The sequence below is a fragment of the Phyllostomus discolor genome, chromosome 14 (assembly GCF_004126475.2).
Source record: "Phyllostomus discolor isolate MPI-MPIP mPhyDis1 chromosome 14, mPhyDis1.pri.v3, whole genome shotgun sequence".
In the NCBI taxonomy this organism is placed as follows: Eukaryota; Metazoa; Chordata; class Mammalia; order Chiroptera; family Phyllostomidae; genus Phyllostomus; species Phyllostomus discolor.
In genome coordinates this window covers 45,790,628-45,807,939 of record NC_040916.2, presented here as the reverse complement: position 1 = coordinate 45,807,939, position 17,312 = coordinate 45,790,628, and the positions used below count along the sequence as shown (strand labels likewise).

The following is a 17,312-nucleotide window of genomic DNA, read 5'->3' as shown; positions in this document are numbered from 1 at the left end:
CCTCAGCTCCTCACCTGTTAAATGCAGAGGATTAAATGAGATAGTAGATGAGGCCTATTTAACACCATGTCTGGTAAACAGCAGATTCGAACATTTGTTTCCTTTGCTTTCTCCCCAGGGAGACTCTTGTATCCCTGGCCTGCTCACATTTGCATCCATGCCCTGGCCAGTTACTTGAGAGCATAGCATGCATTGCACCCATCTCTCAACTTCTGTACCAGCCTCTCCATCAGGAGAGCAGGAGCAGAGGTTGTATCTCCCACAGACTGAGAGGGGAAGTGGTAGTTAGGTCAAGGCTCTCCCCAGTGCACTGGCCCAACTGGAGCCTCGGCACACAGCACTTGCCCTGAGTCTGGTTTGTTAGAGGTAGGCAATGGGAAGCATGGTTTAAGGGGAAAGAAATAGGCCCTGTTTTATACCCTGGACCAGCCCAGCCCATCTGGAGTCTGGAGCAGTTGGACAGCTTCCTGACAAATAGTCCACTGTATGGAGCACGGATGAAGTTAGAAAGGATCTGGGCTAGGGCTGCTTTAGGGGCTCAGCAAGGCCTGAGAGAGGCAGGAAAATTTGGACAACTCATCTTGGTGAAAATGTTTCCTTCAGGACCTGATATGTGCCCAGATCTCTCTCTCTCTCTCTCTCTCTCTCTCTCTCTCTCTCTCACACACACACAAGAACTCATATACACACAACACAGAGAGATACCTATGTACTCACACACAAACACACGTGCATTCATATGACTCCACATGCATCTACATGGTCTCTGAAGCCACTTTCAGGAGTAATTTTAAGAGTAATTCCTCATCTCAGGAGGCATGATGAAGGATCAGGTGTCCCCCACCAGTCCCTAATAAGCAGGGAGGGAGCGGAGTGGGAGTGCAAACCAGGAGGCCAGCCAAGTCACATGGGCATCCCTGCCTCCTTTGACTTGTCTGACCATTGATGACACTTCTGGAGAAGGCAGCATGGCTGAACTTTGTCCCTCTCTACCCTTTTGTTGTGTACCTGCCTCTTCTCTTTCCTCTGCGATGTCCCTCCCCTACCTCATCCACCCATGGCCTTGCCACTCTTCCTGTCTGTCTGTCTGTCTGTCTGTCCCCTGCCTACTGGGTCCCTCCCCCTGCCTTTCTCTCCCTGCACAATCCCTGTGGAGTCCTACCCATACCTTCTTCACCATTCACCCCACATGCTATATGCTGGCAGAGCCTTTACAGTCTGTCTCTGGCTGCATGTAGCTGTCTGAGCTGTACTCTGTTACCTGGACCCCTTTGTCCACATCAAAGTTAGACTCAAGCCACTGCCTCTCCTCTGCATACACAGGCCCCCAGGCCTCTCCATGCACATCATGTTGTAGGAATGCAAACCTATTGGGTTTCCTCAGTGAGCCTGCCACTCGGGAACACAGTTAATGCACACGAGGCCTCCTAAGCACAGAGGACACAATCTTCTGGCTGAGATACAGCATCACCTGAGGCCTGCAGCACATAGACTGGAAGGAGCCGATAGGAAGTCAGGAGCCTGACTTCCATCCCCACTCTCCTCCCAGGCACTGTCTGACTTTGGAATTTTCATTAGCAAAATGAGATGAGTCTTGACTATCTTGCACCCTTAAAACTCTATCTAGTTAGGCAGGTAACACACAGCATTCCATCAGCAAACATTGGCCATGACTCCCAGCAATATAATGGTTAGTTTCTGAATACAATCTATGTGCTAGCCACATATATTAGCTCACCAAATCCTTACAGAAATTGAAGGAGGTATTCATATTCCATTTTATAGACAAATAAACTTAGGGTCATAGGAGTAAAGTGAATTGTCCAGATAATTGTCCAGGAAGTGCAGTGGGATTCAAACCCACACCTGTCTGCCCCCAAAGCAAGTACCCATCCTGAATAGTAACACTCCCCCAGGTGAGGTCAGGTGAAAACAAACTTCAGTACCAGCACCAGACTAGAGGAAAGCTGTCTGTCCCTTGGACCAATGAGAACTATCCCAAGGGCATTTTGGCTGAATCTGAGCTAAGGAAAACTGGCCCTTCCTACAGAAAACCCAGAACTGACCACATTGGGAGCAGTCAGTAAATGACTAGTTCAGACTTGGAAGATGTTTGAGGTCACTTGTGCAACCTGTCATATGACCATCAGTTGTTCAAGCACCTGAGAAGTCAGGCTGGTGGGGAGGAGAGTCCCTAGATGGAGGTCAGTATGCATGGATTATAGCCCAGCTCTATCACAGACTCCCTGTGCTTTGGCTACTCATGTCCTCTCTCCAGACTTCAGTGCCCACCTGTCACAAGAGGGGATGAGCCCCAGTGGAGGGGGCTTGGCTGTGCTCAGAAACTCCCATGCATTAGGCACTGGGTGAGGCCTTCTCCATGCATTCTCCAAGGCTCCTTCAGCTCAGACATGCTGCTGTCTTCCAGTGCAGAGAATCAACTACAAAGAATGTGATTTCCCAAAGTGAGCCCAGGGCAGGGGGTGGCATTCTGCCAGCTGGAGGAGAGGACACAGAGCATCTCCTTTTCCCACTACTGGGAGCCATTCATGCTTTTGTTCCTGTTGCTGCACCAAAACCAGGACTAAAACTCGTCTTCCACGGCAAGCAGAGTGAGAGCAATGCATTGGGGACTGGACGCAGGACCAGCCATCCCACAGGCTGAGAAGGGGAGCCAGAAGAAGACCTAAGGAGAACAAAAGGCACATTAGACAGACCAGCACCGAAGCCAGGGGAAGAATCAGCCTCTTGGCCCTTTCATCGTCCCATGTCCCTGTCTTGCTTTGTCACCCCAAGAGCACAGATGGGCACAAAAGGGGAATGAGGGGCAAAGGTCAGGTTCAGGAGGCCATGGAGGATGGTAAGGACTCAGGGCATGTAGGGAAGCAACTAGTGCAGGCTGCAGATTGAGAGATAATGTAGATGACAGTGTCCTGGGCAGAGGAGTCAGCCTGTGGGGAGGGATCAGAGGTTAGCGGCCTCAGAGTGTGGGGGCATGGCCTTGCTTAGAAACAGCCTAGGCAGGGCTACCCAAGATGGGAGGGAACACAAGACCTTCTGGCCCAAGGCATATTCCCAGGACTGTCTGCCATCACCCCACACTGCCTACTAAAACTGTTCTCAGCACCCCTTCCCCAGGGCAGTGAATGCTGTGATCAGTCCCCCTCTCCCCTCAACAGTTGAGCAACACTCAAAGAGGCTGTCTCACTCCAAGAGAAAGAGAACCTGCCAGTTTCCACCTCTGCAAGAGAAATAGCCAGGGCTTCCTTGGGCTGGGGAAGAGCTGGAATCAAGGCCTCTGCAGGTGTCATGGTGTGTGAGCTCATCCTCATTATGCTGGGCAGGGGCTAGACAGTTACCCTCACTTATCATGTGGACCCTAGGAGGTCACTCACACAGACACTGAGAGAATCTCCCCAATATACATGCATATCAGGCCCACAAATGCAGCAACCTGAGGACAGAGAATGAGGCCTCTGAGCTTTTAAAATGCAAGGATCCCTCCAACTCTGGCCCTGCACACACACACGTGCACACACCTCAGCTTCATGCTCATCTTCCCTCCTTCCTACTCCCTAACTTTGCCCATGGCCAAAGGCTCACACACACTGTATCCCCACAAAGCTCTCATTATGCTGTGATTCAGAGGGCAGGTGGCAGATCTGCAGATACAGCTCCTGGAACCCATAAGACCAGTGTGACTTCCGGAAGCAGAGTCTGCTGCCCTGGGACTGTCATGGGTTGGGGAGAGGCAAATTCCTGCCATGTGAGATCAGCAGCAGAGTTTCAAGGCCATGGGTACCTATGCTAGTTCTCCATCAGTGAGGTGAAGGGGAGGACTTCCCCAGCCCCAGAAAATGACACAGTCCCGGTGCTATGGAGGAGGCAGAGGTAGGTCCCACGTGGGCTCAGAGATCAGAATGGGAATGAGGTGGGCAGTCTTTCAGAGGCACGAGTCCCTCCATCTCTCTTTGCAGACTGAGTCCCTGGAATGTGGCAAAGTTAATCGTTTAACTGATCTATCTGAGGCTGGAAGGAAGGTGCCTTTTGGAAAATCCACAAAGAATCTGAATACTTCTCAAAATTAGCCCTAGATATGAATATTTGTCTTCAAATTGTTCTAATAGTTATTATTTATTAGGTTGTAAAGAAGTGAGTTTAAATAATGTTCATAAAATAAGCTATAAACCAATCATAAAAAAGCACATCACAATTCAGTTTTGTTTATACACATACATACACAGAGACACACTAAGTTGTTCGACAGCAGTTATCTCCAGGTCAGTTATCTCCAGGTGTTGAGATGCACTATTCATTCATTCCTTCACTTACTATTTGCAGAGCACTGATTCTGTGTGGTGGTTATGATGGGTTCTGGGGTGTCGTGGAGCACACATGAGGCAAACTGACCCCTGCCCTATAAGGCTTATTCTTCAATGGGAGAAATAGGAAAGAATCTAGTGACCAAATACAAATAAAAGAGCTCTCAATTGTTACTAGTGACATGAAGCAAACCAAAAGATAACCCCATGGAAGGGGTAGTCAGGAAAGGCTCTGTGGCAGCCCTGACATTCATGCTGATGCTGAGGAACAAAAAGCCAGGGACCCATGGAGCACCAACCCCAGTTGTGAGAGTGCCGGGTTCCTCCTGGGAGACCCTCAGCAAGGCTCTCTGACACCAAGGCATGAGTTTGGATTTAATTCCAGGTGTTCTGAGTCACCACCAATATCAGGGAGGGACAAACTGCAGTACCCACTCTGCAAGATTACCTAAGCTCTTCTAGAGAATGGTTTGGAGAAAGCAATAGATGGTTTGATTTCATCTTTATATTTTCATGCATTTTCAAAAAAATTATAGAAAGTGTTCTAGCAACATAAAAAGCAATCCTTATTTTATATATTGTATATTAAATGGCTGTTTCCTTGCCTAGAGTGGCTCATGTTTTGGAGTATCTATGAGTTTTTATTCTTAGGAACTTTTGAACTACAGCCTTGGGCATGGAGCCTAGGCAGCCCATGGGACATAGCAGGAGACTCCTACAAGCCCTCTATTAGTCTGTATTGGCCTAAAGTTCTCTCCCCCTGAAGACAGAGTTTATTTTCTCCCTGAATAAAGTTATAGACAGGTCCTGAGAGCAGAGGGGCTGTGAGCTCATGGCCAAGAGAACCCTCAGTAACTGTGTCTTGATGAGAACTGATTCTTCCCATCTTTACACAATATACCGTGGTCTGGATATTCCAGAAAGACACATAACTTTCCATTCTTGCCCTTGGAAATGAATCTCTCAACCTAATAATGGGGATAAACCCATTTTATAGGTGGAGAAATTGAGATTCAGAGATGCTTGGCTGAGGTCACAAAACAGTAGGAAAAGGGACCCGGTTCCCAAGCTGCCTCCCTCACCTCTCTGCCCAGGTCATGAGTAAGACAAGAGTGCCTGAGCCCCCAGAGCCCTCTGGCCAGGAAGGAGCTGTGTCTCTTTGTGAAAAGGGGCCCAGAGCGGTTTTCTGCTTTAGGTGCCTCCAGTGAGTCAGGAAGGGGTTGGGGGAAGTTGACCAACTTCAGTGGTGAAACCAGTCCATCTCCTTTAACCTGGGAAGGTGGCCAGGTTGGGGATGGTATAAAGGGTGCCCTGGCCCCTGCTCAGCTCAGCACTCCACTAGAAGCCTCTCCAGCCATCCTTACTGTGAGCCTGGTAAGTGTTAACCAGCAGCAGCAGGCTTGAAACTGGGGGCCTCCAGCAGGCCAAAATGTGGCTAGGGTGGCCACTCAGGGTGGGTGCAGGTATTACTCATGGGTTGGATTCGGCTGCAGCACCTGTCCTCCTAGAAGAGCTCAGGTCACTGTGCTGAGGGATGTGTGCTGTGGAATAGAAACAGAACAGACAACAATCCCCTCTTGTTCCATCTTTTCTTGGGACCATATTTTGGGACAGACAGACAGACAGACAGGGTGGGGGGTGAGATGTGGACACAGGGACAATATGGCTAAATTCTTTCTTAAAATTGCTTGACTTAGGTTGCTGTGATTTTGCCTTCTCTGTGGGGGCAGGGGCTTCAGGGAAACACGTGCAACTCTTGGTTCTGTGGCAAAAGGGGAAACTTCAGAATGGGGAAAACTTTCTATTTGAAGAAACCCAGGCCGAACAGGGGCAGGAAAACCCAACTTAAAAGTGGAGATTTGAAAGAGCCAGCTCCACTCTCAGCAACCTTGCAGCCCCTCCCACCACCACCCCTCACCTAAGCAGTGGGGCTGCAGCTGAAGCTCTGGATCACAAGGGAAAGTATCTTGGGACTTAAATACACCAATCCATTCACTTTAAAGATGAGATAGTTGAGGCCCAGAGGGGCTAAGTACCTTGCCAAGGAGCACACAGGGAGATTTAAACCAAGAATATGTAATATGACTCTGACCTAGGTCTCACGCCATGACTTCTCATGTCCCATCGGCATGGGCTATTGGTTTCCAGGACTCAGCATTCCTCTAGAAAGCCTTTCTTTCCTAGGACTTTACCTCTCTATGCTATAATCTCAGAACTCTTCTCTTCTCCTTGGTCAATGAGGGTCAGAACTGAGGAGAGACAAGGACAAGTCACAAGCAGGAGGCACAGTCGTGCCCAGGCCATGCTGGCAGAGCAGCTCTGAGACAGACCTCTTGTAGGAAAGAAGGCGGCTCCCAGGTGGGCCTCTCCCCACCTGTCCACATTATTATCCTCACTCTCTGCTGCTTCTGGCTGCTTCTGGGGAATGACAGCTGGAGGTGATGGGAGAGTGACCAGTCCCAGAGAAGAGAGAGGGTGCTGAGAAACCAGGCACTGAATTCTTGGGAATTCATCTACTTTCTCTCTTCAGCCACCCCTCTGACCCCTCCTATTTTTCAGGTTGACCAAAAGCAGCTTCCAAGATGTCCCAGCAACACATTCTGCCAGTGACCCTTCCCCCTGCTCTCAGTCAGGAGCCCCTCAAGCCTGTTTCTCCTTCCACTGATACCCAGCAGGAGCAAGTGAAGCAGCCAACTTCACTGCCTGTCCCATGCCAGAAGGTGACCTTTGAGTTGCCAAGGGAGGTCCTCTTGGAACATGGGGAGAAGCACACAACTCCTGTGAAGGGGGTACCTGAGCAAGACTGTGAGCCACAGCCCCAGAAGCTGCAGCAGCAGGAACAGCACCTGGAACAGAAAGAGCAAGAATCACAGAAGGAGGAACTGCATCTGGAACAAAAGCAGGAACTGCAGCAGCAGGAACAGCATTTGGAACAGCAGCAGCAAGAGTCACAGAAGCAGGTACTGCATCTGGAACCACATCTGGAACAAAAGCAGCACAAAGAATCACAGAAGCAGGAACTACAGCAGCAGGAACAGCATCTGGAACAAAAGCAAGAAGACTCACAGGAGCAGAAACTGCACCCAGAACAGCATCTGAAAGAGCTAGAGCAATGTGAGCAGGAAGTGAAGCAACATCAACAGGAACAGCATGAGGACCAAGAAGCAGAAAACTTGGAGCAGCAGCTGGAAAAGGATAAAGCACAAAGGGAGCAGCAGCTAAAGGAACAGCTGGAACAGGAGAAGAAAATCCTGGACCAGCAACTGGATCAAGAGCTAGCAAAGAGAGATGAGCAATTAGAAAAGAAAGAAGAGCAGCAGTTGGAGCACCTGGGGCAGGGGCAGCTAGAAGCAACAGAGCAGCAGAAGGGGCAGTTGGAGCAACACTCATTGTTCCCAGCTACTGGCCAGGTCCAAGAGACCCACCCAGTCCAGCCACTGCTGGGAAAAGTCTTAGCCCCTGCAGAGGAGTAGCAGAAGAAACAGGATGTATAGTGGGCCCCCCAAGCATAAATAACCACTTCTAGTGTCCCAGATGCCCTCAGGCCAACCCATACAAGTAAAGAGAAAGCTGAGCCAGTGGCCTCACTTACCTCAGGTCTCCCAGTCTGGATGGCCCACCTTATCTGTAAACTTGCCTGACCCTGTTTTTCTGCATGTCTTTGTGATAGTGTGGTTGGGGCTGGTATTGCCCAGTACCTACTCTGATTCCACCCCATTCCAACCTCAGGTGGCCAGAGCCTCTGCCTGAGGACAGTTACTATGATAACTCTGACTTCATCCACAGTATTATAGCTGAATCTGTGAGTATGTACAATGATACAGAATAAATCCTGGAAGTCCTGAGATCTTGTATTCTCTTTGGCTTATGTTCCTCCATATCTCACCATATGAAAACTCATGTGTGGGTCAATGGTTACAATGGACTGTCTTGGCCAACTCCCAAAGGGGGACAGACATCTTGATTTCACTTTAAGTCCACTCCCAAAACTATCCAATATTTTTAATAGCTTCTAAAATGAAACCAAATCAACACCAAACCAAAGCAAAAACAACTTCATCATGCATCTGAAAGCACACTCACAAGTCATGAAGGGGAGATGAGTTATTCTGGTTGCAGGGAAGGGGATCTAGCTGTCTCAGCCCTGCACTGCCTTGCACACATGGAGCCCAATCTCAGTCCATGACCAAGGGCATGGGCAGGAAGTGGGAGCTCCCTCTGGGTTCTGGTCCCATCTTGGGTTTTGTCTCTGTAGAATGTCCTCCTGTTTTCCAAGAATCTTGTGGACTACCTACTCGATTAAGGAAGTTTTCAGAAAAGCATTAGATAGCAGAATTGAGCAAGGTTGGAACAGAAGAGACTCTTGGGACAGGTCTCTGATGGGGAGTGTGACAGTGTCACTAAAGAAAGGAAAAGTTGGACCAACAGGAATCATGGAAGCCAAAATACTGGATTGGCAGGAAAAATACAAATCCAAGGTTATTGTAGCCATTACCCTTCTCCCTCGACATTTCTCTAGCTTTTACTGCCATCAGTCACTTCAGGAAGAGGCAATCCCTCTTTCCTGGGGATAACCAGCCTTTAACTATTTAACAACATCCTCTCAGGCAGTTTGTCTCAAATGACCCAAAGCTATTTTACCACAGGCATGACAATATGTCAGGGACATCTTTACTGAGACTTCCATAGGCACCCAAACTAAATAAGTCTGAATGTAATCTAGCATCTACTCTCCCCTTCCAACTCCAGCAACACTCACTATCCTTCCTCCTTAGGTATTCTTTCTCTTGGGGAATGATACTACCACCCATGCACTCACCTAAACCGGAGACACTATCATCATTCCTCTCTCCTCTTCTCTTCCCCTCTACCCCACACCAATGATCAAGTCTTTGCTATTCCTAACACACCTCTCAAGCTCGGACTGCAATCATTTCTTACCAGAACTATTGCAATAGCCTTCAAGCTGGCTTTTTTTACCCCCTGGCAATTCACCCCATAATCCACCCGTCACATAGAAGACAGGGTGTTCTACTTAAAATTCTAATCTAACCACATCCCTCCTTGGGTTAACACTTGTCAGTGCCTCTCATTACTTAGAGGATGAGAATGCAGACTCAAGTTCTCATAACAGGACAAGAGTTAAGAGGAAGTCTGGGTAGAATTTGGGGGTGGCAGAAATTAGGGGCAGAGGTGGAAGCAAAATATAACCAAAGACACTGAAATAGAGCTCAGGCTGACAGTGCCCACAGAAGAGAGTAGAGGAAATTTAAGGGGACAGTGGGAAGGGTTCATGGAAACAAACTTAAAGGACACATGGTCATAAACTAAGGGGAAGGTGGTAATGGGAGGGAAGTGGGGAGGGGTAGGAGGAGGGGCTGGATTGGGAGTAAAAAGGAGAAAACTGTATTTGAACAATGATTAAAATAAAATTAAAAAAAGAAACACCTAGAATATGTGAAAAATTATTTCAAAGTATTAGGTTATGATTTTTTAATAGACCTTATATTTTAGAACAGTTTTGGATTTATGAAAATGTCAAGAATAGTACAGAGAGTTCCCATACACTCCAAACCCAGTTTCCCTTTATCATCTTACATTAGTATGGTACATTTATTATATCAATTACCAAAACAATATTGATACCTTATTGTTAACTACAGTACATGGTTTATTCTGAGTTTCTTAATTAGTTTTTACCTAATGCCTCTTTCTGTTCCAGGAACCTACACATCACACTACATTTAGTTGCTGTGTCTCCCTGGGCTCCTCTTGACTCTGACAGTTTCTCAGAGTTTTCTTTTTTTGATGACATTGACAGTTCTGAGCAGTCCTGGTCAGTATTTTTCAGACTATTTCTCAGTTTGGTTTGTCTGATGTTTTTCTCATGATTAGACTGGAGTTATGGGTTTTTAGGAGGAAGAATACAGAGGTAAAATACCATTTTAAATATTATATACATGTTTTATACACACTACTGACATGATTTATCACCTTGATGACCTGGATAAGGTAGCATGTGTCAGGTTTCTCCATCGTAAAGTTACTCTCCTCATCCCTCCTGCAACATCCCACCCTAATACATTGTATTCTTTGGAGAAAAGTCACTATGAAAAGCCCACAATTAACAAGTGGGAAGCTAAGCTCCCCATCTTTGAGGGTGAAGTGTTTATTTCCTTTTTATTCTGGTTTCAATTAAGATGTTGAATAGGAATGCTGAGAGCACACATGGTTACACTGTTCTTTTTTTATTTATTTATTATGCTATTACAGTTGTCCCATTTTTTTCTCTCTTTTATTTCCCTCCTCCCTGTACCCTGCCTCCCACCAGCATTCCCCCACCTCAGTTCATGTCCATGGATCATACATATAAGTTCTTTGGCTTCTCCATTTCCCATATTATTCTTAACCTCCCCCTGTCTATTTTGCACCTACCATTTATGTTTCTTTTTTAATATTTTTTTATTTTTTAAATATATTTTATTGATTATGCTATTACAGTTGTCCCATTTCCCCCCTTTATTCCCCTCTGCCCTGCACACCCCCTCCCACCCACATTCTCCCACTTTAGTTCATGTCCATGGGTCATATATATAAGTCCTTTGGCTTCTACATTTCCTATACTATTCCTAACCTCCCCCTGTCTATCTTCAACCTACCACTGCCGCTACTTATTCTCTGTACCTTTTCCCTGTCTCTTCCCACCCACTCCCCTACCGATAACCCTTCCTGTGACCTCCATTTCTGTGATTCTGTTCCTGTTATAGTTGTATGCTTAGTTCATTTTTTGTTTTTGTTTTTTTGGTTTTTTAGGTTTAGTTGTTGATAGTTGTGAGTTTGTTGTCATTTTACTGTTCACATTTTTTATCTTTTTTTTTCCTTAGGTAAGTCCCTTTAACATTTCATATAATAAGGGCTTGGTGATGATGAACTCCTTTAACTTGGCCTTATCTAGGAAGCACTTTATCTGCCTTTCCATTCTAAATGAAAGCTTTGCTGGATAGAGTAATCTTGGATGTAGGTCCTTGCCTTTCATGACTTGGAATACTTCTTTCCAGCCCCTTCTTGCCTGTAAGGTTTCTTTTGAGAAATCAACTGACAGTCTTATGGGCATTCCTTTGTAGGTAACTGTCTCCTTTTCTCTTACTGCTTTTAAGATTCTCTCCTTATCTTTCATCTTGGATAATGTAATTAGGGTGTGCCTTGGTGTGTGCTTCCTTGGGTTCAACTTCTTTAGCACTCTCTGAGCTTCCTGGACTTCCTGGAAGTTTATTTCCTTCACCAAATTGGGAAAGGTTTTTCCTTTATTATTTTTTTCAAAGAAGTTTTCAGTTTCTTGCTCTTCCTCTTCTCCTTCTGGCACCCCCATGATTCATATGTTGGAACTTTTAAAGTTGTCCCAGAGGTTCCTAAGCCTTTCCTCATTTTTTTGAATTCTTGTTTCTTCATTCTTTTCTGATTGGATGTTTCTTTCTTCCTTCTGGTCCACATTGTTGATTTGAGTCCCAGTTTCCTTCCCATCACTATTGGTTCTCTGTACATTTTCCTTTATTTCACTTAGCATAGCCTTCATTTTTTCATCTAATTTGCAACCAAATCCAACCAATTCTGTGAGCATCCTGATTACCAGTGTTTTGAACTGTGCATCTAATAGTTTGACTATCTCTTCATCACTTAATTGTATGTTTTCCGGAGCTTTGATCTGTTCTTTCATTTGGGCCATTTTTTTGTCTTGATGCACCTATTATGTAGTGAGGAGTGGAGCCTTAGGTGTTCACCAGGGCAGGATAACCCATGTTGCTGGGTTGTGATGCTATATGTGGGGGAGGGGTCCAAGAGGGAACAATGCCACTTGCTCCAATCTCTGACAGATTTCAGTCATTTCCCCCACTTCCCACAAGCAAATTGGGCCCTTTTGGTGCTGATTCCCATGTGGCTGGGTTCGTGTATGTTCTAGGACCCTGTGGGTCTTTCCAACAAACTTTCCTGTGAGGTTGGGAGTTTCTCCGGCTGCCACCTCAACTCCCACAGGTGTTTTCACTCAGTGGTTTGAGGCTTTACTTCCCTGCACTGGGGCCCTGGGTTGTGAAGTCCATCCAGCTCCCCCGTTGTTTCTCCTGGTTTATTTGCATTGGAATGTGGGACTGCCAGTCTGCAATCTGCTGCCCCACTGAGTCCACCTGCTGCAGCCTTGTGAGCACTGCTCCACAATCTGCCACCTTGTTGAGAGTCCTCTCTGCCTGGCTGCCTGTCTCCACCCCTCCTACCAGTCTGGATCAAAATGTCTTCTTTAACTCCTTGGTTGTTGAACTTCCATACAGTTCAATTCTTGTCAGTTCTGCTTGTTTTTTGCTTTTAAATTGTTGTTGTCTGTCTGGTTGTTGTAGGTAGACATACTGTGTCTACCTATACCTCCATCTTGGCCAGTAGTCCCCACTTTTCCTTTTTAAAGCATCAATAGCATTCAGCAATAATCAACCAATTCCACTGCCCTTATGGTTACCATTTCCTACATATATTTCAAATATCGAAGATATTGAACAATCCAGTGCAGCACTTTCCACTCTACCTTGCTCCAATTCACCATAAAAGTTAATAATGACAATGCTACAACATGCCAACAGCTGTCTACACTCCACTTACCACTAGTAAGGAGGCTCTTGTTTTCTTCTGGCCAGTGAGTAAGCCAACTTCAAAACCCTACCACAGGAACCAGTGTCTTAGAACCACAACAGGTACCAATTTTCATTGTTTGTGTTTCCCAGAAGCACTCCCTGATATGAGGCTTTGTTTGGAAGTGATTTATTAAGGCAGGGTTACCAGGAGACAATGGGATGGAAGAGAAACCATGCATGTATGTGGTTTCAGCAAAGAACTATGGAGAATTGCTTCAACCTGGTCCAGCAAGAGAACTCTAGAGTGTTAAAGAAGCCTTAGAGCTGTACTGGCTGTACTGACCTAGACTTTGGTACTCCCATGCCTGTAAGTTATTGGCTAAGTGCCACTCCAATGAGACAGAACACTAGGCTTTCTGCATGTGAGTACAGAGCAGATTCCGTTGCCCAAGGGAAGTCATCTGAAGAAGCATCAGAGTATGAACAAATAGAGGCAAAACCATACTCATGTCCAGGTGCTATGGAATGACACCCTGAGGACACAATCAGCAAAATCCAGACTACGAAAAACTCTATATGACAAATAGCATGGTCCCTTCAACAAAAAATTCCAAGAAAACCAACAATGGACAGAGGATCTACAGATTAAAATATATTTAATAGGCATATTAACCACTAAAAATGTACCTGTCTTATTTTGATCTCAATTTAAATAAATTAGTAGAAAATTAATTGCTTCTATAAGATCATGAGAAATGTGAACACTGAATAGATATTTCATAGTGTAAAGACTTGAGGGGTATTTTTAAGGTGTGATAATATTTAACATAACTACTGGAAAAGAGTCCTTAATTTAGAGACATCTACAAATGAAATGACATAAGCCTGGAATTTTCTTTAAAAAACACTGGAGGGAGCCCTGGCCATGTGGCTCATTTGGTTGGGCCATTGATCCATATACCAAAAGGTTGTGGGTTCAATCCCCTCTCATGGCACATACTTAGGTTGCAAGTTCGATCCCCATTCAGCATGTGTACAGGAGGCAACCAACGGATATTTCTCTCTAACATTGATGTTTCTCTCTCTTTCTCTTACTCTCTCTCTAAAATTGATAAACATATCCTCAGGTGAGGATTAAAAAAACTGGATGGGACCAATGACTGGAGATAAACTGAAATAAGATTAACCATAATTTGATAATTATTAAACTGGGTGACATACATAGGATTTATTCTACTATTCTGTTCTTTTTAGTATGGGTTTAAATTCCCACAAAATAATACAAATAACTTTATTTTTAATAATATATTTTTTAATTCTTTTTTTTAAGATTTTATTTATTTATTTATTTTTTAGGGAGGGAAGGGAAGGAGAGAGAGAGAGAGAGAGAGAGAGAGAGAGGGAGAGGGAGAGAAACATCAATGTGCGGTTGCTGGGGGTTATGGCCTGCAACCCAGGAATGTACCCTGGCTGGGAATCAAACCTGGGACACTTTAGTTCCCAGCCCGCGCTCAATCCACTGAGCTACACCAGCCAGGGCTACAAATAACTTTATTTAAAACACTAATATATACAATATAGAAATTATGTTCTTTTTTATTAGTTAAGTGTATAGTAAAAAATTTAGATTTCAACTTAAAAATGTAAAGAATAGTGTAGACCTTTCCAAACATTGCGTAGAGATATCTTCTCAGTTCCCCCAAAGAAGTATAATCTGAGGCAAAAGAACACATACAAATAAGTCATTTATTTTGAGAGAGGACCCCAAGTAGGAGAATTCAAGGGCACTAGAAGGAATAAACCAAAACAGGAGAGAAAGTCAACCCAAGGGTGTGTTGTTGAGCTGGGTGTTACTTTGGGCACCTGGGGCTATCTTTCAGATCACTCATCTTCAGCCTTTCATATTTCTATAAAAACTTTTAAATCCTGAATCCTCTTTCATTTTGTTGCTTTTACTGTATATCCCCTGAGTTCTGGTATGTGGTGTTCATGTTACTGTTTAGTTCTAAGCATTTTCTAATTTCCTCCAGATTGTCATATCCAGTAGTAGAAGTTATTGTAATGTCACAGTATATCATACAAGAAAGACTATCTTGGCCCACATCCCTCAGAAATAAGTATCTGGAACAATCTGCAGGGTAACAACAACAATAACAATAACAATAAACACAGTAACAATCAGGTGAGGCACCATTGTGGAGGCTAAATGGATGCATGTTGTAGTCAGACAATTGGGACTGAACCCAGCTCCACTATTTACATTCTGTCTGGTCACCGGCAAGTTATGTAATATGTCTGTTCTCTTTCTTCATAGTTGTCCTAAACTGCTCAGGCTGCTATAACAAAAATACCATAGACTGAGTGGCTTGAACATTTATTTCTCACAGTTTTGGAGTTTGGGAAGTTCAAGATCAAGGTGCTGGCAGATTTGTTGTCTGGTGACCTGCTTCCTGGTTCACACACTGCTGTCTTCTTACTGTGTCCTCACATGGAGGAAGGGAAAAGGGAGGTCCAACCTCCTCAGATCGGGTGTTAAGATCTCAACACAGAATCAGGATGGGGGAAACAGACAAAAACATGTAGTCCATGACAATGGTTAAAACGCAGACAGAAATACTGACCTTGCTCTTAACATTGGTTTGGTTATTTGTTTCCAAAGTACTTGGCATAGAGTCTAGCTCACAAGAAAGAACTCAGCAAATAAAAGGAAGGATTCCTGTGGCTCCTTTGGGATTTCAGAAGCTCCCTTTATTTCCCTTGTTGCTTTTGATTCACATCACTAATTGGCCCATTACAATAGGCTTAATTTCTGTCTTATGTGCCTGCATTGTTCAAAGTATTTTGCATTTTTGAACCCATTTAATCCTAAAAACATGAAACATAGTAAAGGGTATACAGTAAGTACCAGGAAATCCTGGCTGATTTTGATCAGCCAATTGGCTAAAGCAAACTATCTGTTAGGGAGTGAGAAAGCCTTCCCAAAAGGACTACAGTGATTAGGTCCTGGCTTATGTGTTTTAGGAATTTTCCCAGTATGAAGAAATGAGAGTACAATTCAAGCAAGAGGAATCTACAGTGGGTGGCTCACCACCACACAAGCTAGCCAAGAGAAAGAAAGAACACCCAGCATGGCCTGTGTGTTCTTTCCAGGGTCTGTGGTCTCTTGCTCCCCTCTAGTGTCCTGATTCAGAAGTGCAGGACTGGAAGTGACGGGCTCCACTCAAGGAAGTTCAAAAAAGCAAAGCTTGGGTGTCTAGGCCCGACGTGAGACACTGCCATGGAAACAGTGATGAGTAGGGTAGTTCGTGTCATGAAGGATTCAGAGTGAGCAGAGGTATAAAACAATGCACAAATGACTCTACTAACAATTACAGTCACCATTATTGAATGTCAGCCATACATCAGTCACGGTGTCGAAAGCTGTGACACAACAACACCATGATGTAAGTGCAGTTATGCTCCTTACCTTAGAGACACACAGACTGAGTTTCAGAGAGGACAAGGTATGTGCCTAAGGTCACTCAGCTACATTCAAACCCAGATATGTCTGAATCCAGAATCCATGCTCATGCAATGGGAGATCTCGCAGAGGGTTCAACGACTCTTAGAGTGCCTTCTTGGAGGAGATGACATATGATCTAGGCTTTGAAGGATGAGTACCAAGAATGGATACCAAGAGATGGAGCAGGGTCCCAGTGGGAGGAACCTGGATGAAAAAATAGATGGAGAAACAGTATAGGTGTGAACAGAAGAAGTGATTCAGTTTGGCTGGAGTGTGGGAAGCAGAAAGATAAAATGGAAATACCAGCTGGCCTTTATACCATGTTCTGTGTTCTTCCCACTATGTTCTTCCCACCATGTTCTTCGTTAAGCCCCTGCCATAGGTATGAGGTGATAAAAATGAAGTAAGAAGGGTGATTTTCAACTCACACTGGAGCACAGAACCCACCAGCTCCATGTGATTCTCACTGAACAACTGAGATTCTTACTGAGCAGCCAGGAGCTCTGGATGAAAGCCAGACTAAGAAGTACAGTAGGGCTAGTCTGAAATGGTACTTCTGCCTGGGAGAAGGAGTGAGGAGAAGATTCTTTCAACAAAAGGCCACTTGGTACAGTGACCTCTGTCCTCAATACCTCAAATGGGAGTGTGCCATCTAATAAGGTCAAAAGTGCTCAGATAGACAGAGAACTTACTTTTATAACTGAGGCACAGTTCCAGAAAATCTGTGAAGTACAATATACTTCAAATAGGCTTACACCTGGCATTTATAAGTGTATGACTTCCAGCTTACTGAATTTAAAATAAAAACTTAGAATTAAAATATGCTTTCTGGGTTTTGATAGGAATCCAAGATAAGGAGACAGGTAGGACCCT

At 44.9% G+C, this 17,312-nt stretch overlaps 1 protein-coding gene across 2 annotated transcripts; it reads left to right on the top strand.

Annotated features, from left to right (window-relative positions):
- The first annotated feature begins 5,614 nt into the window (after nucleotides 1–5,614).
- On the top strand, nucleotides 5,615–8,169 carry IVL (involucrin). Of its 2 annotated transcripts, none has more exons than XM_028503124.2 (2): nucleotides 5,615–5,696; nucleotides 6,882–8,169. In XM_028503124.2, the coding sequence occupies exon 2, from the start codon at nucleotides 6,905–6,907 to the stop codon at nucleotides 7,793–7,795; it is 891 nt and encodes a 296-aa protein (XP_028358925.1). In that variant the 5' UTR covers nucleotides 5,615–5,696; nucleotides 6,882–6,904; the 3' UTR covers nucleotides 7,796–8,169. The 2 variants fall into 2 exon arrangements, with proteins under 2 accessions (XP_028358925.1, XP_035871229.1); XM_036015336.1 differs by having other exon boundaries at nucleotides 5,662–5,696; nucleotides 6,853–8,169.
- Nucleotides 8,170–17,312: the final 9,143 nt, after the last annotated feature.

What these genes read in the sequence shown, in the direction of transcription:
- IVL (XM_028503124.2), top strand. Translation starts at nt 6,905, where the DNA reads ATGTCCCAGCAACACATTCTGCCAGTGACCCTTCCCCCTGCTCTCAGT.